The sequence below is a fragment of the Colias eurytheme genome, chromosome 8, assembly GCF_061535395.1.
Source record: "Colias eurytheme isolate Ceu_HAF_F1 chromosome 8, ilColEury1 Martin Lab GWU primary, whole genome shotgun sequence".
Classification (NCBI taxonomy): Eukaryota; Metazoa; Arthropoda; class Insecta; order Lepidoptera; family Pieridae; genus Colias; species Colias eurytheme.
The window spans coordinates 8,515,014-8,539,685 of NC_142987.1; the positions used below are offsets into that span (position 1 = coordinate 8,515,014).

The 24,672-nt window shown below is 32.2% G+C and overlaps 4 protein-coding genes across 5 annotated transcripts; 2 read left to right on the forward strand and 2 right to left on the reverse strand.

Moving 5' to 3' along the window:
* Positions 1-1,342: 1,342 nt before the first annotated feature.
* LOC149906681 (small subunit processome component 20 homolog) lies at positions 1,343-14,204 on the reverse strand. Its single transcript, XM_090104844.1, has 14 exons — positions 14,077-14,204; positions 13,536-13,822; positions 12,971-13,304; positions 11,566-12,786; positions 8,041-11,435; positions 7,720-7,884; positions 6,415-7,462; positions 6,054-6,280; positions 5,606-5,771; positions 4,987-5,169; positions 3,902-4,435; positions 3,422-3,607; positions 2,678-2,938; positions 1,343-1,759 (listed from the first exon to the last, which is right to left on the reverse strand). Exons 1-14 carry the CDS (start codon positions 14,119-14,121, stop codon positions 1,577-1,579), a joined length of 8,235 nt encoding a protein of 2,744 aa, XP_089960970.1. The 5' UTR covers positions 14,122-14,204; the 3' UTR covers positions 1,343-1,576.
* Positions 14,205-15,818: 1,614 nt separating this feature from the next.
* tzn (hydroxyacylglutathione hydrolase tenzing norgay) lies at positions 15,819-17,701 on the forward strand. 2 transcript variants are annotated; one of them, XM_090104283.1, is made up of 6 exons: positions 15,819-15,923; positions 16,014-16,072; positions 16,145-16,373; positions 16,535-16,761; positions 16,975-17,207; positions 17,465-17,701. In XM_090104283.1, exons 3-6 carry the CDS (start codon positions 16,204-16,206, stop codon positions 17,606-17,608), a joined length of 774 nt encoding a protein of 257 aa, XP_089960409.1. In that variant the 5' UTR covers positions 15,819-15,923; positions 16,014-16,072; positions 16,145-16,203; the 3' UTR covers positions 17,609-17,701. The 2 variants fall into 2 exon arrangements, with proteins under 2 accessions (XP_089960409.1, XP_089960408.1); XM_090104282.1 differs by having other exon boundaries at positions 15,825-16,072.
* Positions 17,702-18,015: 314 nt separating this feature from the next.
* On the reverse strand, positions 18,016-19,437 carry LOC149906683 (uncharacterized). Its single transcript, XM_090104683.1, has 4 exons — positions 19,221-19,437; positions 18,908-19,148; positions 18,590-18,769; positions 18,016-18,173 (listed from the first exon to the last, which is right to left on the reverse strand). Exons 1-4 carry the CDS (start codon positions 19,370-19,372, stop codon positions 18,096-18,098), a joined length of 651 nt encoding a protein of 216 aa, XP_089960809.1. The 5' UTR covers positions 19,373-19,437; the 3' UTR covers positions 18,016-18,095.
* Positions 19,438-19,928: 491 nt separating this feature from the next.
* Hs3st-B (Heparan sulfate 3-O sulfotransferase-B) lies at positions 19,929-21,934 on the forward strand. The gene is made up of 6 exons (XM_090104979.1): positions 19,929-20,159; positions 20,242-20,447; positions 20,558-20,638; positions 20,739-20,912; positions 21,149-21,371; positions 21,694-21,934. The coding sequence occupies exons 1-6, from the start codon at positions 20,049-20,051 to the stop codon at positions 21,928-21,930; spliced, it is 1,032 nt and encodes a 343-aa protein (XP_089961105.1). The 5' UTR covers positions 19,929-20,048; the 3' UTR covers positions 21,931-21,934.
* Positions 21,935-24,672: the final 2,738 nt, after the last annotated feature.

Sequence of the window (24,672 nt, forward strand, 5' to 3'; positions counted from 1 at the left end):
TTTATAACCACGTTACGCTTTTTCGAAAATACATTTGTTTAAAATCTATCTAGCTATAGATGTAAGTACTTAATAATGATAGTACGCTGTGTGTCGTTTTCTCTTACAATTTACGAAGGTTCGATTCATACATACGTATCGCGTATATAACCTAGCCAAAAAGAACAATAATAATTATTATTATTAATGCTAGGGAACATAACGTCATAGTATTTCAACGGCAATTTGCTGAACTATTTTTCATCGCGATACGTGCAGTGGAAGTTGGAACACAGTTGAGAAGATTTTCACATTGATTTAAAATCCTATTGGTTGTGCTTTAATTGCAAGCGTGTGATGTAATTTTAAGGAATATTTTATGTACAAGTGTGCCTGGTGTTGTGTAAATAAAGTGATATGAAAATATTAAAAGTTAACAAAAATTGAGTTTTTATCATAAAATTCTGCTTAATGTATACAAAATGGTTTTATGTTACAATTATGAGGTTTATTCAGATTATTACAGTTGATAACGGTTGTAGTTCTACCATTATGGATCTAGTATTCAATCGTACCTACGTTTACAATGTACATAGTTTAAAAATAATTGTCTATTAAGTAAATATCGTAAAAATAATCTATGCGATAAATAATAATTTATTTCAATTGGCTTCAGCATTCTTTTAGCTTGTCCTTTAAATTTAATATGCATACAACGAATTTTAAAAAAACCTATGAGTAAAAATAAATGCAAATAATGTGACACTATTTTATGAAATTTCTTTGTTTTTAACAGAAACTTAAAATTTTTCATCATTAGTGTATAAAGCTGAATGTTGAAAATGGTGCTGAAACGATGTTAAATTTTAATGTACAATTAGCAATTATTGAAACAATATTTTGCATGAAGAAAAACTATGCACAACATTTTTGCGAAGCAGTGTGTGTTACCTGTATGATTGTGTCGATAATAATTAAAATATAGTAATAACTGTTTAAATTTCAATGCATTTTTATTTATTTATTGTTCCCACACCTAGCTAATCGTATAACCTCGCAATTTTAATTTATTCAGCTTTGTTATGAACATAAGTAGGTACATACTTTTACAAAATAATGTTAGTGGTTAATGATAAAAATTAAGAATATTGTTAGCTTGATAATAATTGCAATAGCTTAAACGCACTAGAAGGGCGAAATATTTGTAAAATATTATTTGTGATAATTAATAGTTCTGTTAAGTGATTTTGTTATTAAAGCTATATTTTGTTTATGGTTATTTTATTTGCATTGAATTAAGCGTTACCTTATTTGTTTATATTTAATCAAAAAGAGGTACATTCGTAAAACAACACAGTTCTTTATGTGAAATTTATTTATTTTCAACTATAACAATATTTACAAGATAATATACAAAATAGTTCACAGAACTAAGAGCCTAAACATTGGATCTGAGGAATTTCGATATTTTCAAATTTTAGCGATGAATACAACTTAAATAGTTTGTCGATAAAACATATGTATTCACGAACACTTTAAGCTTGGACGAATTGAAATAAAGAGATTAAATTAAAAATAGATATTTAGTTAAAAAAAACTAATCGTCCTGCAGTAATTGGTCCTCAATATCAATATCTTCGGCTTTCCTTTTCCTCGTTTTCGGCCTCTTTCCGTGTAACATTTCTAGTTTAATTTTCTTAGCTTGCTTCTTCTTTTCGCGTAATTGAAGTTTACGTTTTGCTGCCTTCTCTGGATTACTGACTTTCTCTTGTAATAAGATCTGAAAGTAGATACGAAAGAAATTAAGATATTTCTTAAAATATAATTTAAGTTTAATTTTTTCTATATCTTAATATAGATAAATTAAGCAGATCTTTGATAATTTAATTAGAGCATTTAAATTAGGTATGTAACGATACCGATACCGATATATCGGCCGATATAATCGGCAAGCCGATATATCGGTATCGCCGATAGTAAAACAACCGATACCGATATCAAACAATTCAAAAAACCGCGCCCAATGAACGATGCGGGAGGCCGCCCGCGCGTGCGCACTTTGTTTTCTGAAAAAACTCTACCAATAGTAAACTTTTATTAGGTACTGATTGTATGTGTATTACTTAAAGTTTAACTGACTTTGTAAAATAATAATACTAAAAAAATGGTTTTGTTGTTTTTTGATTTGGCATTTTTATTTAAAAGAATACGATTAACAGTTGAGTCTCTGTTAAATGTTGGTAACTTTTTATGCATAATTCACTATTTATTTTTCTACCAAGCCATCGATATCGGTATCGGTATCGGTATCGCCGATACATTACTACAAATATCGGTATCTGTATCGTATCGGCAAAATCATGTATCGTTACATCCCTAATTTAAATAGACAGAATAGATGTTAAAAAGAGTAATTAAAATAGATAGAATACATGTTTAAAAAAAGTCATTAAATTTTACTATATTCAATTCTCCCGTAAACACGGCTTTACGGACATTGATTAATTTAAATTTAATAATAGATTTGGACTTTGAATTTTTTTCCTATATTTAAAACAAAATTTGATAGTAGTGAAAACAGATAAGCAACATTTTCTATATCGCTATAATGTAAAGCCCTACAAATTTATTAATTATTAAATACATTGCGAAAACATAAAGCGTTAAAAAGTTATTAATAATTATAAGTTACACTAACCTTCTTCCTCTCAGCCCTCTTAATATTCAGCTTAGTTTGTACTTCCGCAGCTAGCTTGCTATATTCAATATCTCCAATTTTCCTTCTCAATTTTTTCCCAATTCTGCCCGCGAGTTGCTTAGCAACGCTAGACGGTGACATCGCGTCACCGGTGGAAAGTTCTCGAACAACCGGCGGTAACATTACATCTATTATTCTGTTTATATCCTCTGGTTCGAGGATACTTATGAAGTGGATCCACATTGTAAAAATGGCGGACCTCTGTGAAAAAAAAAATTAAATATACCCAGGAAAATAGACATAATTTAAATTTGTTTTTAATAATGAGCTTTTTATATAACCTAGCTATATTCGTAAATCAAAATATAAAGGTAATTTGATAAAAGTACACTTGCATTTTGCTGTTATTAAATTAATTGATTGATAAATAATTATTTTTGCTTTGTTTGATGATTGTTGCAAATTTTTTGTGTAATTATTAGGCATTAGTTGTACTATAAAAAGAGCGTGTGTGCCGAGCACACGAGTCAGAGGTGAAACTTCTTTGGCAAGATTCAAAGATACCAAAATCGTCACTTTACTCCATAACGTGACGGTATTGCCATGATGCGACCTTGTAATTTTACTGTCAACACGCCTAAAGAAGAACGCCGAATTGCTAACTTTAAAAGTAACAGTAAAAAAATAGTTTCTTATACACTTTTTATAATAACTAAACAAAAAAAATATATGATAATAACTTACAATATTCATACAAGTAGGCGCTCTAGCCACCTCAGCATTGACTCCTTTCCGTAGTTTAAAAAGGATCCATCTTATATTCACTTTAGCTTTTTCCGTGTCGACTTCGCCACTTTCCGCTTTATTTGTCAGTTTGAAGCTAGGCATTGAATGCACTAATTTTAGTATGAGGAATAATACTTCGGTCACCTGAAAGAGTTTATAAACCGAGTTAAAACTTATTATGAAACTAGAAAAAAGTATAATAAATTACGAGACAAGATTAATTTTGGCAGACATCATTAGTTATTGTGTAATTTACTAAAATGGTAACCTCGCCAATAATTTCAGCGGAGGACTGAAAATCAGCACTGCAATGCGACTGTAAATCAACATACGCTAAGATTTCAAATATGTTATTATATTTTATCTTTCCTTCCTAATGTTTATTGCAAAAATAATGTCCATCTTTATTTCTAATCAAAAATATGCGTACAAAATTACCTGATCAGCCATATCCTTGCCCACATTAGGTGTATACTGCGCGCACAGATCCAAGACTAAACTACGCAAAGCATCCTCCGTGTCATAATAAATAAACCCTCTATCAGTTTCACCATTATTCTCTAAGTCTTCAACATTTACACTATTCAGAATATGCCCCAAAATTTTGGCCGATCGTAATCTAACCCACGCATGAGGATACGCCAATAACGCTTGACAGTGTTGCCCTATATCATCGTAATCGGAATTATAATTCTTATTTTTCAAAGTGGCAACACAGTGCGTCGCAATAGCATCTATTAAATTCAGAATTTGTATTAGGCTGTGATCTTTTTCTTTCTGTTTATCTTCGTCCGATTTTTCAGTGTCGTCGAGGCGTATTTTAACAAAGCGGCCTTCAGTTATATCGTTACTGAGAAGTAATATTTTTCCGCTGAGTACGGGAAGGAGGGATTCAATACGGGTTTTAAAGTTTTCTTGCTCAACGTTAACAAACCGAATTGCTAACTGTGCTGCTAATTCGAAGTGTACAGGCTGCAATACAAGAAATAATTTAGCATACACAGTGATACTATAATTGAAAAACCATTTTTATTACATTATAATTAAGTTACATACAATTCAATATGATATTTTACTATAAACAATTTTCATATAATATACTTGTATGTGGCAATATAACAGCTTTAAAATAAATATTTAATAAATAAAAATATTATGACTTTTGATTAAAGAAACTGAGAGAAAGTCTTTTGACTATGATTAAATTGTTTTCATCGATCTGTTACACACAACTTTGGAATTCTTATTAATGTTTCTTTGCTAATCACCTCACTTGAGTCTTTATTTAGTAAACAAGCTGTTGCCCGCAGCTTCGCTTGCGTGGAAAATATAAATTTTCATGGTATAAGTTTTCATCCCCTATTTTACCCCTTTAGGGGATGAATTTTCTAAAATCCTTTCTGAGGGGACGCCTACGTTATGATATCTATCTGCATGCCAAATTTCAGCCCGATACGTCCAGTGGTTTGGGCTGTGCGTTGATAGATCACTATATCAGTCACTTTTAGATAAACTTTACAAACCTTTGTATCTTCAAAGAACTTGAGCAGCATATCGAACAGCTTGTTCCTATCAGCGGCTGAGAGTCTGGTCAGCATCACCTCTATACAAGCCGCCGCAGCGCTGCGACACTCCGCCGCGCTGTCATTCAGCATGCTGGCTCCCAGCGCTAGTAACATGTAGTCACTGTGCTTCGAGAGGAATGCCTGGAACGGAATAAACAATTATTTTTGACGTGATAACGTTTTTAAAATCGTTTTAGTCGGGTGACATGTCCAGAAACTTGTGTCACACCAAAACCTCACGAGCGCGATCGCAGGTATAACGAGAGAGAGACGGACCGATCTCCCGTCTCATCTCGAGCGCTGCCACTGCATTATGTTATCACGTAAACATCTCGATCGTAAACCTACTTTACAAATTTTAACATGTTGAACATTATATGTTTGTTTGCAATAAACAATTAATAGTTTACTGAGACACGGTCAGTGTCAATTTATTGCTATACTGATAAAATAACCGCGCTGTTTTCTAAACCAAATAGAGTGTAAATGACTTAACCTGAAGATCAAATTTTGCAATAATTAGAACGCAATTGATTTCTGATAAAGCATCATGATCAAATAAAGTAAAAACACTAACCGGTTCAAATTTCCTCACGATCATTTCAATGAACTTAAGCGACGATTCCCGCCCATGCTGCAGCTCATAGTTCAGTTGAGACATGAAGAACTGAATGAATTTCTCCATTCGCCTTCCCGGTGAATAATTCGTTAGATATGTGACGAAAATACCTCGAGCTTCGTCTCTGGAAAATTTAATAACGTTATTTATAAAGACTGTATACGTCACAAACTAAGTTTTTAAAGCATTTTCCAATGCAGATAGAAAAATGAAGATGAAATGATCTATAAAAACTGGAAAAAGTATTATTTTATAAATTTGTAAAATAACTATTCTACTGAAGTATAATTGAAGAATCAATAATTTTAAAATAAGCTCATATTTTAACTAATTTCAAATAAAATTTTACGCAGTTTTGAAAATTCTTTGGTAACATAAATATTTAAAAAATCAACCATATTAATACCTGGATCTTGCAGATTCACTCAAAATACAAATTTTCGATATCTTTTGCATAACTTCGTGTAATTCAGTTGAAACTAATTTCGCATCCAATATAGCTTTTAACAATGAAAATGAGTTCGCTTGTCTTTCATCATTTTGACAATCTTCTTCAGCATATAAAAGCAATGTTTTAAGTTGATCTGCTTCTAAAGTATAATATTTAACATTTCTTACAAGTACTGTTACAGCCTGAAATTAAGAGATTAAAAGGAATTAAATTTCAAACACTATTATGTAAAAAGTTAATGAAAATAATAATTTACAGAAGAAATGTTACTTTACCTACATACGTTAATTTTAACAATTTAAACAAAAAGATTTACCTTAAAAGCTGTCCTAACCAGATGATAATTATCATTCTGTTTGCTGATCTCAAACGTCGCGTATTTATGTAATATCGAGAATATCGTCTTTACAATACTTTCGACCATTTCTTCTAACGTCGGCGTGCTAATTCTGATCGTCCACAACGCCGCTATACATTTTAGCGCTACAGTTATAACTTTAATATGGTCACTTTGTATCGCATCCACTAGCAACGGTATAAGAGGATCCACGAATGCCTTACAATCCATTCTAGGCACTTTTTCCCTCTTCAAAATAATGTAAAGTATGTTTAAACTGAATTCCACTAGAACATGAGCGTTCGCTTTAGCAGACGTTTTAACGTGTCTCGCTTGTGACTCCTTATTCCTTTTTGGTGTTTCTGGTATAATGAAACAATCTGGCTTCGCTCTTAGCATCTTTTCTTTCTGGTCTTCAGTTAGCACGCGTTTGGGAGCGCTCAAAACAAATTCTGGAATGCTCTCTGATGCGATTCCGTGAAGGAATATAAAAAGAGATTCGATATCGATAAATTTATTCGTAACTAAACCACTTGATATATGCATTAAGGCATCTTGTACTTTCAGAACTACTTTCTTCGAGTGGTGATTCTGTAAGACCTCTTTAAACGGTAAGAGGAGGTTGATCAAGCATTTTTCTGTAATATTCTGAGACACGATCATGAGTGTCACATAGCTTTTCTTGCTTGGTTTTGCTTCTGGAGTCTTGTAGTGTAATTTCTCCACTTCCTTTTCTTCGGATAATTGACCAAATAAGTCATTAATGCATACATCAAGAATATATTCGAGATTTTGATCAATATCGTTTGGTTTGAAGTCAGATTTTAGAGCATCTAGCACGGTGTGGATTGTGGATACAAGTACGTGGACTTGGAAACCCCTGGTCAGTAGTAGAGTTAAATGTTCAAGGAATACGCCAAGATATGGAGTACCGACTGTTATCATCACTTTCTTAACGATATCGCGCGCTGCTATCCTCACTTGTTTTAGTGGTGATTTTAGGAACGAACATAACTTTATTATAATCCTGAAAATAATACACGAAATTATATTTACATATACATACAGAAAAAAAATAGCATAAGTACCAAATTTATATTTAACTATTTTACTGTGCTGGTAAATATTATGCGTTTTTCCTTGTTTTCTTAGTAAATATTAAATGTTTTGACAATTCAAAAACGCTTATAGTTTAAATTAGAGTCTAGTTGACTAAAATAAAAATAACAATTTAATAAACAATTGTTTGAGTTGTCAGTTTGACCTATAAAAATAGCTTTATACCCAGGAAGCTGATATTTCAAGAAGTCACCGGGCAAGCGTTGCAACAACTTGACCAAAGCCAATGCTATGGGTACTCTTAACATGTCCTCCTCTTGACGGACCAGTCCGGTACGACGACGGTTCACTTTGTGCGACTCTTCGTGTTCCGTCAGTTTTCCTATTGCTCTGAAAAGTTTGTAAATGGTGAATATCAATATTATTATCGAGCTTTTAATCACGAAAAACTAGTCTCCGTGAACAAAAAGATCAAAATAGAGACGAAAATATACTTTTGTATAAATAAACAGATCGATATTCAGTTTAGATTAAATTATAACGTACCTATTTAATTGTGGTAATAACCCAGCTGTTAATGATTTGATTATCCTATTAGCCACAGAAGGCGAAACACTAGTAATTCTCTCAAAGGCTGGTGAACTAGACACTTCTTTCGATTCTTCCTCATCTTTCTCATCACCGACTTCAGCGATTAAATCATCCTCTAACGATTCCTTTTCTTTACCTTCTTGTTCGTCTTCAGACTCTTGATCTTTTTCCTCTTCGACTTTATCTACCTTCTTATTTTTATCAATTTTAATACTATTCATTAATGATTTTGGTAATTCGATATTTTTAACTTTAGAGAAATCGAAATGGAACGCATCAATCACTCCGACTATAATACGCGTTAGTTGTTTTTGATGCTCTGTTGAGTGTCTCATTTTATTCAAATACAACTTCAAGATCACTTCGTAATGATACCACGGCAGTAACCTACAGCATGTGGATATGACTTCAATACAAGCATCTATTAACGTGTTCTTATCCGAATAATTGTCGTCACATATGTACATAGATGCCAAAGGTAATATGAAATTAGTGAGAGTCCTGGGTGTTGGACATTTTGTTATTTTTCTTGCTACTTTACAGAACTTTAGAAGCGCACGCACACGTCTATGCAACTGAAGATGGCAAGAGTTTTCAAAGAAGTCAACTTCCATGTCTTCTTTGCTAGCTAGCGGAGCTAAATCGGAAAGTACTACATCTGCATCAGGACATTCCCGTACTAATTCTCCCAATATTGTGAGACTCTCATTTCGCAAAATATCATTTTTCTTATCGCGAATACCAGTCGATATAAGTGAGAGCACGGTGTCTCGAACGAAAAATTGTCCTTCATTAGTTGATCTGTACTTCATTAACAATTTCGGGAGTATTTTCTTTAAGCATAATCCTGCACTATCGCGTAAACCGATGTCCTTCTCAGTGCGGATGAAGAAGAAACAATTGTTAACGATTAAAATAGCCAGATCAATATCTATCTCATTATTATCCAACATTTGATAAATCGTCTTATATGCATCTATTCTTTTGTCGAAATCAGGTTGGTCTATCCATCTTTTATTGAAAGCATTCATTTCACTAACAACATTAGCTATTTTCGTTAAGGCTTCTTTATTAGCAGATTCATTTTTGCACATAGAAAATAACAGTTTAATCAATAACTTTCTTACTTCAACTAAAGTAATCTTATTAAAGAGAACAGCAATATTCTTCATGTATAGCTGTGGATTAGAACTATGTCCAAGAAGGTTTATTATAGTATTTACTGCATGCTCCATATTTTCTTCAGCCATACTCATGCAAACTTTTTTCACAATTATAGGAAGTAGGAGATTCAATAAATCGTCGCACATCTCGGGTGTCGTAACCATTTCCGTTACGCGTGAAAGTATTAAGAGATCTCGTTTATTCACAGTATTAGATTTTGCTGAATTTGCAACTCTTCTCTTCATGACTTCCAAAATACTGGGCAAGTGAGGTATTAAAATTTTACTGCCAAAATTGATATCAGTTCTATCAGATTTTACTTCTAAAACATTAAACGATTCTAAATCTGGAACTTCCTTTTCTTCATCTTCAGTTAAAGTCAATAATTTTTCGACCATATCAAGTATCATGTTAACAACACCGGGCGTAGTTTTTGGTGCTAGCAAAAGTTTAAATATTTCAGGTAAAGGACTTAGGGAAGTATCATTTTCGGAGCATGTTATTAGTAGAATATAGTATCTTGGATTGAGGCACCATGTATTGAAAAGCTTTAGAAGAACTGTTGGACTGTAAATACCCTCAATGTGCAATCTAGGAAGTACAGGCCATATTAAAGTTTCATATATGACATATAATTCATCCTTACTCCACGCATATTTGTCAAACTGATCAAAAACTTTTCCCAGTATTGACAGTGCAATGGTCCTAAGATTTTTCATTACTTTCACATAACTCACGTGCACTTTTTCAACACGAGATAGAATGGCGGCTACGTGTGAACAGACAGCATAAAATATTTTCATAAAGTGAGATAGTAAGCTATCTTTCATACATCCGCCAAAATACTCTCTTACTACATCAAATAAGTTTAATACACTGTGAATTTTTCCAGGGCTCGTAACTGCTTTTAAGTCTATATTATTAGTTATATTATGCAATATTTCCTTTGGTTCTAACTTCATATTGTCCTTGAAGTATGTGAATGCCATTTCAATGAATATTTTCAATTCATTTTCTTTACAACCACTCAAATATCTCATCACTAAAGATCGTCTAGTTTGACCTCCTCCTTTTTTGTCTGCTCCAAGTTTTGAAGTCATTTTTCCATATAAAATTCTTAATATTATAGGAACAACATGTTCTCTATCTTCAACGTGAATAGCCTCTGAATCTTCAGTTATTTTAAATTGTGCAAGTTCATCCTTAAACTTGTTTTCATCAACTAGATTGTGTAGATTTGTTTTGTATGCAACCACACTTTTATTTTTATAATTCAAAACACAATCCAATGCATATTTCTGGAGACCAGGATTTTTATGTTTTAAAAACTCCATGTAGAGTTCCCAAAAAACTGGTTCCTTATGGAGTGCTCTAGGATTTTTAAACTGCGAGAGAACTTGCATAATATTTATAAGGGTTTTAAATATTATTTTACCTGACACAGTGTCTTTTTCTTGTTCTTCAGGAATTTCAAGATTATCAACATTCTGTTCTGGATTATCAACTTCCATTGCACTATTAGCTTCGTTATCATGTTTTTCGACATCTATTGTTAGTGCATTCATATTACTATTTTGCCGATACTCTTCGTCTATGAATTTCAGGAAAAGAGTAACGACATCCCTATTTTTAGCCTCACAAACATGAACACAGAATGTCATTGTTTTTAAGATCAAATTTCTGTAATTGAAAAGATCAGGCCTTTCTGGTATATTATTATATTCAGCATATAAATCTTTAAGGAGTGCACTATTTCCTTCAATTTCGTTATCATATTTGAAATTTTTGATGTTGCACTTGGCGTTTGTGAAAGAATTTTCTAGAGCCTTATAGAAGGTTGGCCAAAAGACGTCAATTACGAGACCATTGCCATAACCTGCAATAAATTCTACAACTGGTTCCCAGAGTAGTTTGAAATTGGCATATAGAATACCTAACATATAATGCAGAGCATAGAGATGAAAATCTGTGTCTTTCGCCAATTCATACTGTGTTGTGTTGAACGCCATTTTTTGCAATGTGCTTATTTGAGCCCTATATTCTTGTATAGAAGGAGTAATGGATTCCACTGCATAACATTTAGTGAAAATTGAAAATCTTTCAACTTCCCCACCAACTTGTAATGTTTTATTTAATTCTTCAACATTTTCAAATAATTTATATATGTGCGTTGTTAATAATCTCACCTGAAACAACAAAAAATATATTTTAACATTTTATTGAAAATAAATAATTTAATGAATTATTACTTTCGATTATTTTTACTTATTAGGATGTAAAAATCGAAAATACAAAATAATTGTGAAAAATACTTACAATATGAAATGGAGAAGACACATTAGATCTCAAATAAGAATCAATCAATGACAAAAATGGATATGTCAGGCTGTTCTCATATTCATAAGCTGTTAGATACAAGTCAAGTAATTGTAACGCTACTAAATAGTTTGGGTCTGCTGCACAAGGTACTATAACTGGTAATAGAACATCTATATCACATATTTCCTTCAATCGTTTACAGCTTGATATATGTATCGCACATTCCAATGTAGTAGCTAGTATGAACATTATTTTTCTTGCACATATTGATAATGCAGTTGTATCACTGATATATTTATTTTCATTTTGATGTTCCAGATTGTATATGGATAGTGTGTTCAGAAGTTTCTTAGTTAATTCTCGAAGTAATTCAATACACATGTCTACATCAAGTCGCTCTATATGAGGCATGCAAAATAACACATTCATTAACTTAGATGGATTTTCAACTATTTCCTCCAAATCTTCATTTAAAACATTTTTGAAGTGTTCCATTATTAATGGCAACCCTTTTCCGAAATCTAGAGGATATTTTACCCATTCGAAAAGTTTCAATCCATTCTTGGATAAAGGTGATTTTCTCAAACATATCTTAGTTAATGTTGACATAGCTTCATTGTCACAATCGGATTGAATTACGAAGTTCAGAAAATGGGGCAATATGTGCATATCAAATTGTGAATAACTGATGACATTTTGTACGAAATCAATTAGAATATTTGGAAACGGTAAAGGCAGTAGTACTTTAACAAGGATGCCAGCATGTTCTTGTGACAGTGTAATATTTGATGATAGAAGTAATAATGCTCCAATTTGAGCGCAAACTTCTAGAACAGTCTCCGATGATTGTTCACAGATAACCTTCACCAACAAAACAGTATATTGCTGTGGATTGGACAGATATTTTCCATGTTGATGTTCAATGACTTGTCCTGATAATCTGAGTATATACTCCAGTCCTTTATTTCCGTCTTCTTTAGCTATTTCTTCTGTATATTTAACGATGTTATCCCAAAAGAATGTGAACTCTTTATGTGATATTCCTTGTAAGCTGTCTTCAACTGTCTGAGTGAGTACTTTGAATAGAATTTCTTGGTGCGTCTTGTTCTCTTTGAGTTGTTCAAATAACAGAGGCAGGAAGGTGTCAATACAGCTGTGGAATTTATTGCTCACACCTCTTAATATCTCAAAGAGCAAATGACCACATCCTGTGATAGCCTGTAAACAATAATAGATTATATTCCAATTTAGTGAAAGATTTAAATTTTGTTCACCATCATTAAACTCATTGTAAATTTCAAAATTTTTAATAATTTATTATAATTTATAGTATTATAAAATAATGGAATTATTTAGTTGGTAATATTTATTTATTCTTCATTTATAATAAACAAGTACTTACATCATCATTATCCTTTAAATAAGTAAGAAGAGATTCCACAAACTTTTTCTTATCTCTTATATCCCTGGCCACAAAGGCAAAACTTTCAGCAGCAAAATTATTTATGTACTGTGGTTTATTTTCACTCAAAAGAGGTATTATTCTCGGTAGTACAACCCCAAGATCCTTCTTTAAATATGGCTTTAATATCTTGAATAGAAAAGCCAAACATATAAGTGTCCATTCCAGTCTCTCTGCGTCTTTTGTGTCCAATAACTTTATTAGTATATCCAGGAATTTAGGAAAGTGTGGGTAGAAATCATTTCGTAAATCCTTCGCTACTGACACCAGTATTCTGTAAAACAGATTGATGTATGAAAAAAATAAGAAATAATAAATGGTAAACTGTATAATTCAAAAACATAGAATGATTGTATTTGTGATTGCAGAGTAATTTCAGTTTACACATAGTGTTTATGGGCAATGGTAAGAAATGCCTCACAAATATAATATTTCTCCTGCTAATCACTAGTCGCTACAATATGAAGACTATTGATTTAAGTACCATTCACATCATGTTACTTACTCTAATAAGGGTTGGAGGCACAACTGGTCTTCCAATTTCAAAAACTTTTCCAACAAATCAAGTACTTCCTCCTTTTTATGAATCAACTGTGCCACAGTCACAACGCCAAAGACTTCTTTCTTAAATTTCTTGAAATTTTCCGTCAAATTAAGCGCATGCCATTTCTGGATAGCTACATGGAAATGTGTATCATTCTCTCCTGGTTGACTGGAGTATGAATGCTCAATGTGGTAGAGAGCAGCATGCCGAATGTCGATGCCATTTATTCGCTCCGCAAATGGCACAAACTGCAATATTGAGTGGATGATTAGAACTTTAGAAGATTTTTATAACGTCAAAATTCTTCGATATTTCTAATTGTATACGTATTTCAAAATACATATACATACTAGGTAATGTTAGTATACATACAATTCAAGTTGAATTTAAAATAGTAATTGATTATTATGTCTCTAATATAATACATTTTACGATCGTGAGTAGGTAACCTCAAAACAATTATTATAAAGCTCATAGCATATTATTTAATAATTATACGTACCCGAAATGTATTCGTAGTTTTATGTTTTACTGGTTTGCTCTTCATTGTGAATTATATGAGTTTATAATTGTGAATATCAAAAACATCACGGCCTGTCGTACAGGGCTTGTTTACGTTTTTGAGCACAGCAGTCAGCACATGTGTTTGACAGTTCATATCAGAAATTGACAGCCGAAGACAGATCTCAGAATTGTCGCTATAAAAATATTTTTGGATTCATACTGTACCACACTGTACGTAACCTTCACGCAACTATTTAAAATATTTTTAAATAATATTCAGGTACCTGTCGTAAATTAATATTAATGTGTACAGAATTGGGGGTGTAAATCGTGTAATCATTATGGTTAGGGAGCCAGGTGCAAATTTGGTTAACTATTTCCTCTCAAGAGATAATTCGTCAGACGCATGAGAGTATAGTATTATAAAGCCTCGTGAACGTCAGCTGGCGCTCGGTTGGGGGGGTGAGCGGTTGTAGCCTCCCACGCACATAGGAAAAAAAATACATTCATTCATTCATTTCCTCTCAGCTAAAAATTTGTCAAATTGTAGCTAACCCAATATCTCAACGAAAAAAAATAGTCAGCTGGTTACAACATGGTGTATTATACGTCAGCTGGTGTCTCGAACATGAAAGTTAAATTTAAAGAAAAATTTATTTTCCGTTATTTCCTCTCAAACAAAAACTTACCTGATGATAGCTTATATGTAACTGTGGATAAATATATATGTCAGCTGGCTGTATCTTGGTGGAAAAACCGTCAGCTGATACGGGAGGCTACAACCGCTCTTCCCCCCAACCGAGCTCCAGCTGACGTTCACGAGGCTTCATAATACTATACTTTGATGCATTTTACTAATTACCGCTTGAGAGGAACTTGGTCATAAAATCTGCTGCTGGCTCCCGGACCATTACCTACAAAGAGTATGCGCCAAGAAAGAAGTCCTACGGCGAAGCAATGAACTAAATTTGACATGTCGGCCATTTTGTAGAAAAAAAGTTACGAGTTGCCACTAAAACTAAAAGGTTCACCTTATTGAAAATTTAATAATATGGACTATAATTTACGATGAAAGGAAGGATTGCTTCGAAATAATTAAGTAGATGTGTGCAGATTACTTCATATACTACCAATTACCATTATTCATGTATCGTCGTATATATATACATATATATATATATATATATATATATATATATATATATATATAAATACTAGTACGTATATATATATATATATATATATAACTATAGTATATATATAAATATATAATTAACTAGTAATTTTTATTCTTTAATTGTTATTTATCTGTAACTAGAATATTCTGTTTACGTATTTTATAATACTTGTATGAACTCATAAGGGAAGGCACTGTTTTCTGAGACTAGTTCAGAAGGCAGAGCAAAATTGTGAACTATGTAAAATTTGCTAATAAATATTATTTTATTTATTTTTATTTATTATTGATAGAAAACCTTCATAATTTATGTTATAGAATCTTGCATTAAATAAATCATATAAACATCTATACTCAACGCAAGCAATGAATATGAATAACATTTATAGCGCCCTTCTCATTTATTTTTCCCAATTCTACGGGTATTTGAATATAATAATATGGCAATATTATGTCAGCCGCCGACAGCGCCACATCTGCGGGACTTTTTTCGTGACTCTCTGAAGTCTGAACACTTGAGTTTTGCTGGTTTTGTGATTTGTCATTCAATTACTTGCTCTGTGTTGTCATTCAAATGTCATAGAAGAAAAACAAATGTTGATAAGATTTCACACTACTTCACAAATCTTTATTCTTCTGTTTAATGCGCAAATTTAACAGCACAATAGGTACAATATTTATTCAATTTAATAATAAAGCATAGTTTTAACCTGTTAACTGTGAGACTGATTTTTTATTTTTTGTTCAATGCTTGCTAGGGTCGTTAATTCGTTGCCATTCGGGCTTTCTCAACGAATAACTAGACTTTACTTTCAGGGTAAGTTATTATAATTTTCAAATATGTATATCAGTGTTTTTCACAATAAACAACTTAATTTTAAATGTTTAGCTTTGGTCTGGAATCAACGCACAAGTCACAGTAAACCGGAATTCCATCAATTTAAAAACATGGATATTAAAATTCTGCCGGCTTTGAAAGACAATTACATGTACTTAATTGTGGATAAAGCAACGAAAGAAGCGGCTATAGTGGATCCAGTGGAACCAAATACTGTTTTGAAAGCTGTAGAGGAGCAGGGTGTCACCTTAACAAAAGTACTCACTACTCATCACCATTGGTATATTAATATTGTTAAATAAACTACTGACTGCTTTAAATTAACCTTTCGTAATTAACATTTCTCGTAACTAACATTTGCTAATGTTTATTTTGGTATTTCTTGTTATATTTACTGTAATTTTAAATTTAGAAATAACCATATATAGTTATGATTTAAAGGGATCATGCAGGAGGCAATGAGGACCTAGTGAAAATGCACCCTGGTTTAGAAGTATATGGGGGTGATGATCGTATTGGTGCATTGACCAACAAGGTTGTACATAACTCCAAATTTAACATTGGAAATTTGAATGTGCTCTGCCTTTTCACTCCTTGCCACACATCTGGTCACATTTGTTATTTTGTAACTTCCCCTGAGGAAGGTGGAGAACAAGCTGTTTTCACAGGTTTGTAGCTATATGGATAAAAATATTATTGCTATGCATAATATACATTTAAAATGCAAAGTTTACATTAAATTGATCACAAAACATAATATTTAGAAATTAAAATAACATGCAAATAACTTTTAGTTTTGTAATCTGTATTTTTTTTTTTATCTTTACATTATTTTTTTAATAAACCTATATGTTATTATATTTGGTTGTGTTTTTCAACAGGTGACACACTCTTCCTAGGTGGTTGTGGAAGATTCTTCGAAGGTACAGCAGAACAAATGCACAAAGCTCTGATAGATATACTGGGCAATCTACCAGAACAGACTAAAGTGTTTTGCGGCCATGAGTATTCTATACAAAACCTGAAATTCGCTGCTCATGTTGAACCAGAAAATGAAGATGTTAAGAATAAAATCACATGGTCTCTCCAAAAGCGACAAGAGGGAAAGCCTACTGTGAGTTCTGTTATATATTTATTGTTACAATTACTTCTTGTGAATTGTTTGTGTCCAATTAGTAACAATTTTTTTAAACTTTTGAGAGAATTTTCTGAATTATTTGAACTGAACTCAAATAAGATATTTATTATGCTGAACACAGATATAGTAGTAGTCTTAAAAGATAAGACTAGTTTATCACAATATTTATATAAGTATATTGAAGTGTTGATAGCATTACATAATATAAGTAACAATAACAATACGAATTCTAGGTACCATCAACAATATTGGAAGAAAAACTCTACAATCCCTTTATGAGGGTAACACAAGGACCAGTGATGAAACACGTCAACAAAGCAGATCCAATCGAAACTATGAAAGCTATCCGTCTGGAAAAAGACAATTTTAAATCCTGAATAGTAGATTTCCGTCAATATGTTGTTTTCCATTATTTATAGTTGTTTTTAATTTGTAATTTTTTATCGATGAATACACTTTTGTATTTTATACTTGCTGTCTTATTTCAACCTATGTTTCAGAATCAGTAGGTTATTTTTAATTATGTTTTTATATTTAAAACTGGCTTCCACCTGCGGATTCGCCCGCTTGGTGTTTTGATAAAAGGTAGCTTATGTTCTTTCTCAGGGTCTAAAGATTGTCTGTGCCAAATTTCATCAAAATCAGTTGAGAGGTTTAAGCGAGAAAGCGTAATAGACAGACAGAGTTATTTTCGCATTTATAATATTTATGGATAAACTGATAGCTAAGGCAATATTGCAATATGATTAACTAGTTTGTGCTTAAATAAAAATAAATGTTTGTAAATTAAAATTGTATTTAAATAATAACTTAAAGCTTAAGATCACAAGGGGATTAACTGCTAAGTGGTTTAACTGCTGAATACTATTGCTCCTTTTTAATGTATGCTGACATTTCCTCTGCATATTTTTCCTTTGATCTCTCAAACATTGCTACATATACCTGTAAAATAGATTTGAAAAAAATTATAATATGTGAAGAAGACAAAGACTTAATAGTGAATTGTTATCATTTCAAACCTATAAAAAACTGCTACACATATGAACAAAGAAAAATTATTATACGAAACATTTTCCTAGATCAATACTATTGGATAAACTAAATCTGATTCTCGTGTAAGTTATTGTAATCTGAAAGACATAAAAATAATATTTTACTAGATTTCCGCCCGCGTTTTCAAAGGAAAACCCGCATAGTTCCCGTTCCCATGGGATTTCCGGGATAAAACCTATCCTATGTGTTATTCTGATGTATAAGCTATATTGTGGTAAAGTTTCATTCAAATCCATTCAGTAGTTTTTACATGATAGAGTAACAAACATCCATACAAACTTTCGCCTTTATAATATTTTATTTACCCTTTTCTCTTCATTTGTGAGGGCTCTCCACCGTGATGCTAATTGCCGTGTGACTTCTTGTTTCGTGGGCTCTGAGCCCATTTCTGTTGCTGTTTCTGCTACTACCACTGGTCTTTGTTCTTGGCAAAATTGGAAGAAGGCATTACAAGGTTTCTTCGGAGCGTTGGGGTCTTTCTCTGGCTGTTAATAAGATTATTTAATTAATACATATAATTTGAAGATTAACAAGGGCTTATACTGTTAATTCACAACAACAATCATTCAATATAATAAACACAATAAAGCATAAACAGTATATGAATAGTAAATAAGTAGCACCTTGTCTGCTTTGCTTTTTCTTTTAGGCGCAGGTTTCTTTCCACCTGTCGCATTTTGTTTATCTATCTGCCGTAAGGGTGTTTGTGGTTTATTGCCTTTAACAGTCTTCGTGAATACTTCTGGTTTGACTTCGGTTTCAATGGGTATGTTCCTGAATGCATCGCCATGTTTATCTAGTCTTTCCACTAATAACTTTATGTCCTTTTTATAGCGTTTTGTTATTTTCTTTACCTCGTGTATCCTAAAAAGATAGGTCAATTTATACAAATTGTAAATAAGCTTCATACAACGGAATTCATAAGAAAATGCAAACCTATTCACTATTCGTTCATTATCCTGTTGCAACACTTCACATCTTTCAAGTAACAATTGATATTTTCGCCTATAAATTTCTTCCTCGGATGGTAAACTAACCATATCATCTGAGTCGTCAGAAATATTCGAGTTTAGTTGCTGGACTGTCATTTTAAATTATTTCTCGGCTTCAAAGTTCAACACAAACAAATTCCTTTCTTTGTCGCTTGTCAGTTGTCAGTGGTCGTTGCTCATGTTGGTGTGCCCGTCAATTTGGATAATCGGACTTACTTAGAGCATATTCATTTGTGAGCTCTTGATAATTTAAATTTTTCTGATTCTTTAAAAAAAGGTAGCTAAAGTTAATATTTCATTAAGTGATAAAATGTATATTAGAATAGTAATATTAAACGCAGCTAACATTATAAAAAAATCGTACCATAGATAATTAGATACCATTTTTTTTTATTCAGTAAGCTAAAGTTTAGGCATAAGGCACTTTAGGGTTAGGAGCGGGAAAATTTAATGCCTCTACGTAAACTTGTACGAATTTAAAATATTTTCAGCGATGTTTCCATTATCAATTTATTTATTTTTGGCAAGGAGCCATACATGAATTCATGAATATCTTGTTCATTCATAAAATAAACATTTCGCGACTGCGCACTGCTAATAATACAAATGTATCGCATTGCGGGGTGCGGGTTGTTTAATTATAGCGTGTTTTGTAAAAAAGAAATAAAGAGTAGCGTTAAATCGAATGATGATGTTTATTTATATTACTAGATAGTCGGTTTCAATTATTGTAGATTAAATAAAGTGTTACAAATGCCTTCCAAAAGCAGCAATGAGATGGACACCACTTTCTTCCAAACGAACTACGTTTATATATTTCACATTATTATTTCTATTATATTTATTATATGTGTTGAATACTTCCTTAGTTGATGAACGTAAGGTAAGTATCAATTATTATCTATAATACTACCATTAATATTGTATTGAATTAATGAAACTGTAAAACTTTATTCAAATTTCAGGTCTCAGTCAGGCTTTCTTGGAACCACATTTCAAAATATAAAGACGCAGCATTTAAATTTGCTACGTTTTTGGGATTAAGCTTAGATGGAAGTTACGAGTATCGCCGATTACATAAATCCAACCAAATACCCATTAAAAAACTTCCAGATGCTCTCATTATAGGCGTAAAGAAATGTGGTACACGGGCGTTATTAGAATTTTTAAGGTAATGATTATTCTTATTCTTGTAAATAATTATGTTTATAATCTTATAGGTTTCCAAATATTGAATAAAAGTTTAAATATAAAAATATTCAGTAATTATTTTAAATATAGGCTGCATCCAGACGTGCGAGCCGCAGGATCAGAAGTTCATTTCTTTGACAAGTACTATCACAAAGGTTTCGAATGGTACAGGTACGTAACTACTTACGCATTATTATTTTAATAATATTTTTATATTTTTTTATCATTTCTTTTCATTATCTATAATGATCAATACAATATTTTTTTGCAGAGATAAAATGCCGCCAACGCTAGAAGGGCAGATTACAATGGAAAAGACACCTTCGTATTGGGTGACGAAATCCGCCCCTAAACGAGTATTTGCTATGAACCCTCTTGTAAAACTGCTGGCTGTTGTTAGAGATCCCGTGACGCGAGCAATAAGCGATTATACTCAGTCTGCTAGGTAAGGTAAATGTACCAAATACAGGGTGTTAGAAAATGTTCAAATTTTAAAATATAGTACGCAATAGACATATTGTGTTTGTGTTTTTAATTAGCGGAGGACGGTGTAACTTTGTTCTTCTCTTATGTCGTTTACTTTTACATAATATACCTATTCGTTTTTTCGTGCAGAGCTGTCTTTTTTATTGCAAAGTTAATTGTATATTGAGTAGTTGCTAAATATTTATTTTCATACAGCAAACGACCAGGATTACCTCGTTTCGAAGACTTCGCCCTCATAAACAGCACTTTACAATGGGGCGGGGCTTGGGCCATAGATGCATCATGGCCACCAGTAAGATTGGGGATATATGCGCGACCATATCGTAGATGGCTGCGTAGGTTTCCTAAATCTAGACTTTTATTGATAAATGGTGAGAGACTAGTTGCTGATCCAGCTGCTGAAATGGCTAGAGTTCAGGTGGGTCCTAACTTAATCTTTATTTCACTTGTATTATAAGAGAAAGATAGTCGCTACACAGTAACCGAATACCTAAATTTGGCACAGAAGTAAACCTGCCTTCAAAGTATGTGGGTTCGATTTCCATGGGGTGAATATGTAGGTATGATGATGATATAGGTATGATGAACAATGCATTTTATTGTGTCTAGCCGTAGATTTTAATGTGTATAAAGTTTTCTCCATATAGCTGTACGTGACGTTTCTAATACGAAACTTTTTTATTAATAATTTTAAGTTAGTTTTCTTATCGCCAGTGAATTTAATATTACATAATTTTCAGGATTTCCTCGGTCTCAAACGAGTTATCACGGACAAGCATTTTTATTTCAACTCAACGAAGGGCTTCCCATGTCTTCTTAAATCTGAAACAAAGTCGATACCACACTGTTTGGGTAAAACCAAGGGCAGAAATCATCCCCATATAGAGCAAGCTGTATTAGATCGTCTGAAAGAATTTTATAAACCGCACAATGAAAAGTTTTACGAACTATCTGGCATTAATTTTAAATGGCCATGAGATATGCCCACCTACTCCTTTTTGTTAAACTCTAAGCTTTTCGCGGAAGAAGGATTTCATGGAATATTAAAAACTGTAAAATATGCTTCAAACATTAGGTATCTATGGAACTCTTGGCTTTTTTATAACTTCCTTTTAGGTTTTTTTTTATGATTTAGTTAACTCGGTACTCCGTACTTCCTGTAATAATATACCTAAGATCTGAAAAGTCTTTTGTGTTTGTAAGTAGAATGTATACTAAGGCTGTATATAGTATAAAACATGTTTAGACGTCCTTATTTGCTTTTGACTGTGATCCAAGTATTATAGGTGTACCTTTAGTCATTAAAATTTAAAATAATATATTAGTAGATAATATCATTAATGAGCCTAGTCTGTGGGTAAGTTAAAGTCCTTGCCAAACTTTATACAAATTGAACCCTTGATATTCGATTCTACAGTTAAAAATTACTTTAATTAATATAGGTAATTAACAGAATATGAAGGTTCTCTTCGAATACCGTAGGTATCGTTCTACATAAAGTTTGGCGCGGACTTTAAAAAAATATCTATTAATTAGTACTAAAATAACTACGCTTGTAACATATCTATTACGTTGTGATTTATTTAGGAAATTATATAAATATTTACAAAACAATATGATACCCGCTGTAGTTTACTATTGTATTATTAATTATTGTTCTAAAAATCATTAAAGTAAGCTTACGTTGTGAATTAGGGAAAAACCTATTATTCATAGTACATATTAACTCGATGTTATTCATTAAAAAATAGTTTATCTGTGATAAGCCGTAAGCGAAAAACTTCACAGTATTAGACTTAGTTGCCAACAACAATTAAAATTACATTTTTAATAGGGTAAACGTAACAAATTCGACCTGATTTCATAATTTTCATTAGTAAATAAAACAAAAATAGGTAATTAAAAGTAAAAAATAAAGATCATAGACATTTTTGTTTGTGTGCATGTCTTCATTGATTTTCCTAAACTTTTTTCACAATCCAACCTTCTAGTTCCTAAATAAATTATCACCTAATTCTATCATCGAAAGTTCCTAATGCACTTCACTGTACATTCCTATGCCAATTCTAGATATTATAATTTTGCCAAATTTTATATCACATAAATACCTACTTAGTACGTAAGTGGAAAAATCGGTGGATAATTTTTAATTTAATATAGCAATAATTAACTAGCTGCTATAAGTTACCTACGCCTTAAATTAAATTAGCGATAGCTTTATTAAAAAAACAATGGTTGTGTATGTAAACGAATATACGAGTACGAGTATTGTGTATTGTAACTATTGGATTTAAATAGACGAATAAAATGTTTAATATAAAATTGTTTTTCTTTTATTTAATTACCAGCTTTCCGCCAGCGGATTCGCCCGCCTCTGTGGCCAGCGTAGTCAAAGAAAAAGCCGCTTAATTCCTATTCTTGTGGGATTTTCGGGATAAAACCTATCCTATGTCCTTTCTCAAATCTCAAGCTATCTCTATACCAAAATCCATAAATCATAAAAAATATATTCGGGATATCTTTATGTAGTTTTATGTAACTATTTTAAAATTAAATTCTGAATGCTTGAAAGTCGACAGATAAAAATATTATTGAAATTCCCGAGTACCTAGTTACTGACTTTTTTTATTTACCTTTTATGTGAAAAAGACTAGATATCTTAATACTATTATAAAGGCGAAAGTTTGTAAGGATGTATGGATGTTTGTTACTCTTTCACGTAAAAACTACTGAACCGATTACAATGAAATTTAGCACACATATAGAGGGTAACTTGGATTAACACATAGGATAGTTTTTATCCCGGAAATCCCACGGGAACTATGCGGGTTTTCCTTTGGAAACGCGGGCGAAGCCGCGGGCGGAAATCTAGTACTTATTAAAACAGTACTGAAACCCGCTAGTAGCCTTTTTATTTTATGTAAAATACATAGTAAACATAATAAATAATAATATTATCATAGTATACACACAGCCTGCCCCCAGATAAAGGTATGAAATAAAAGAGGTAAGTAAATATATGTTTTTATTTATTAACAAAACAACTTAATATAACATTTTTGTAGTTCAAGAAGGAAGTTGCATGAAAACAATCCCTGACGTCGTTGATACAATGCTAAGTATAAAAAAGAAGTGTGTCGTGTGGAACTCGGGGACTGCCGCGGTAAAGCTATTGCATGCTATGCCTTCAAGCCACACCTTCGAGCCGGTTGGAGTGGGGAGCGTGAGGTTTTTTCGTTACGGAATTTCTCGATTCCGTCCCCGCGCTCAAGGCCCGCGATAGAAGCTAAGAAAATATATATAAAAAAAACAAACAAAACGAAAATAAAATTTGAATTATCCTTAAATCAATGATGTATAACAAAGATATACAATACAATGTATATCTTTTTTAGACATCATTAGTATTTTAAAAAGGCAACGGCCCTTTAAAAATTGTAAGTCGCGCATAATCTTTTACGCATGAAGCATTATAATTATGTATCATGTACTACATTTACATCTCACTTACATAAGTCAGGCAATTAACTGACCTTTCTATTGCCATTCTGGATGATGTACAATAATAACTTTGAAACATCTTCTTATTTTTTATATTGTATCAGGACTTTGTGAGTTTATATACATATATTATGTATTTAAAAATAAAAACTCGGGGAATTTTAAATAAATACTTAGATTGGTTACCTATTGTATATGACGGAAGAAGGGGCCCAAAG

Bases quoted from the DNA above. Each gene is read 5' to 3' on its own strand.
- LOC149906681 (XM_090104844.1), bottom strand. From the start codon at position 14,121: ATGAAGAGCAAACCAGTAAAACATAAAACTACGAATACATTTCGG. The intron at 12,787-12,970 runs GTAAGTACTTGT...TATTGTTTACAG, and splicing joins ATTTAAAGGATAATGATGAT to GCTATCACAGGATGTGGTCA. The intron at 6,281-6,414 runs GTAAATCTTTTT...TCTTAATTTCAG, and splicing joins TGGTTAGGACAGCTTTTAAG to GCTGTAACAGTACTTGTAAG.
- tzn (XM_090104282.1), top strand. From the start codon at position 16,003: ATGCTTGCTAGGGTCGTTAATTCGTTGCCATTCGGGCTTTCTCAACGA. The intron at 16,374-16,534 runs GTATATTAATAT...TATGATTTAAAG, and splicing joins CTCACTACTCATCACCATTG to GGATCATGCAGGAGGCAATG. The intron at 16,762-16,974 runs GTTTGTAGCTAT...GTTTTTCAACAG, and splicing joins AGAACAAGCTGTTTTCACAG to GTGACACACTCTTCCTAGGT.
- LOC149906683 (XM_090104683.1), bottom strand. From the start codon at position 19,372: ATGACAGTCCAGCAACTAAACTCGAATATTTCTGACGACTCAGATGAT. The intron at 19,149-19,220 runs GTTTGCATTTTC...CTATCTTTTTAG, and splicing joins AATGAACGAATAGTGAATAG to GATACACGAGGTAAAGAAAA. The intron at 18,770-18,907 runs GTGCTACTTATT...TCTTATTAACAG, and splicing joins GAAAAAGCAAAGCAGACAAG to CCAGAGAAAGACCCCAACGC.
- Hs3st-B (XM_090104979.1), top strand. From the start codon at position 20,049: ATGAGATGGACACCACTTTCTTCCAAACGAACTACGTTTATATATTTC. The intron at 20,913-21,148 runs GTAAGGTAAATG...ATTTTCATACAG, and splicing joins GATTATACTCAGTCTGCTAG to CAAACGACCAGGATTACCTC. The intron at 21,372-21,693 runs GTGGGTCCTAAC...CATAATTTTCAG, and splicing joins CTGAAATGGCTAGAGTTCAG to GATTTCCTCGGTCTCAAACG.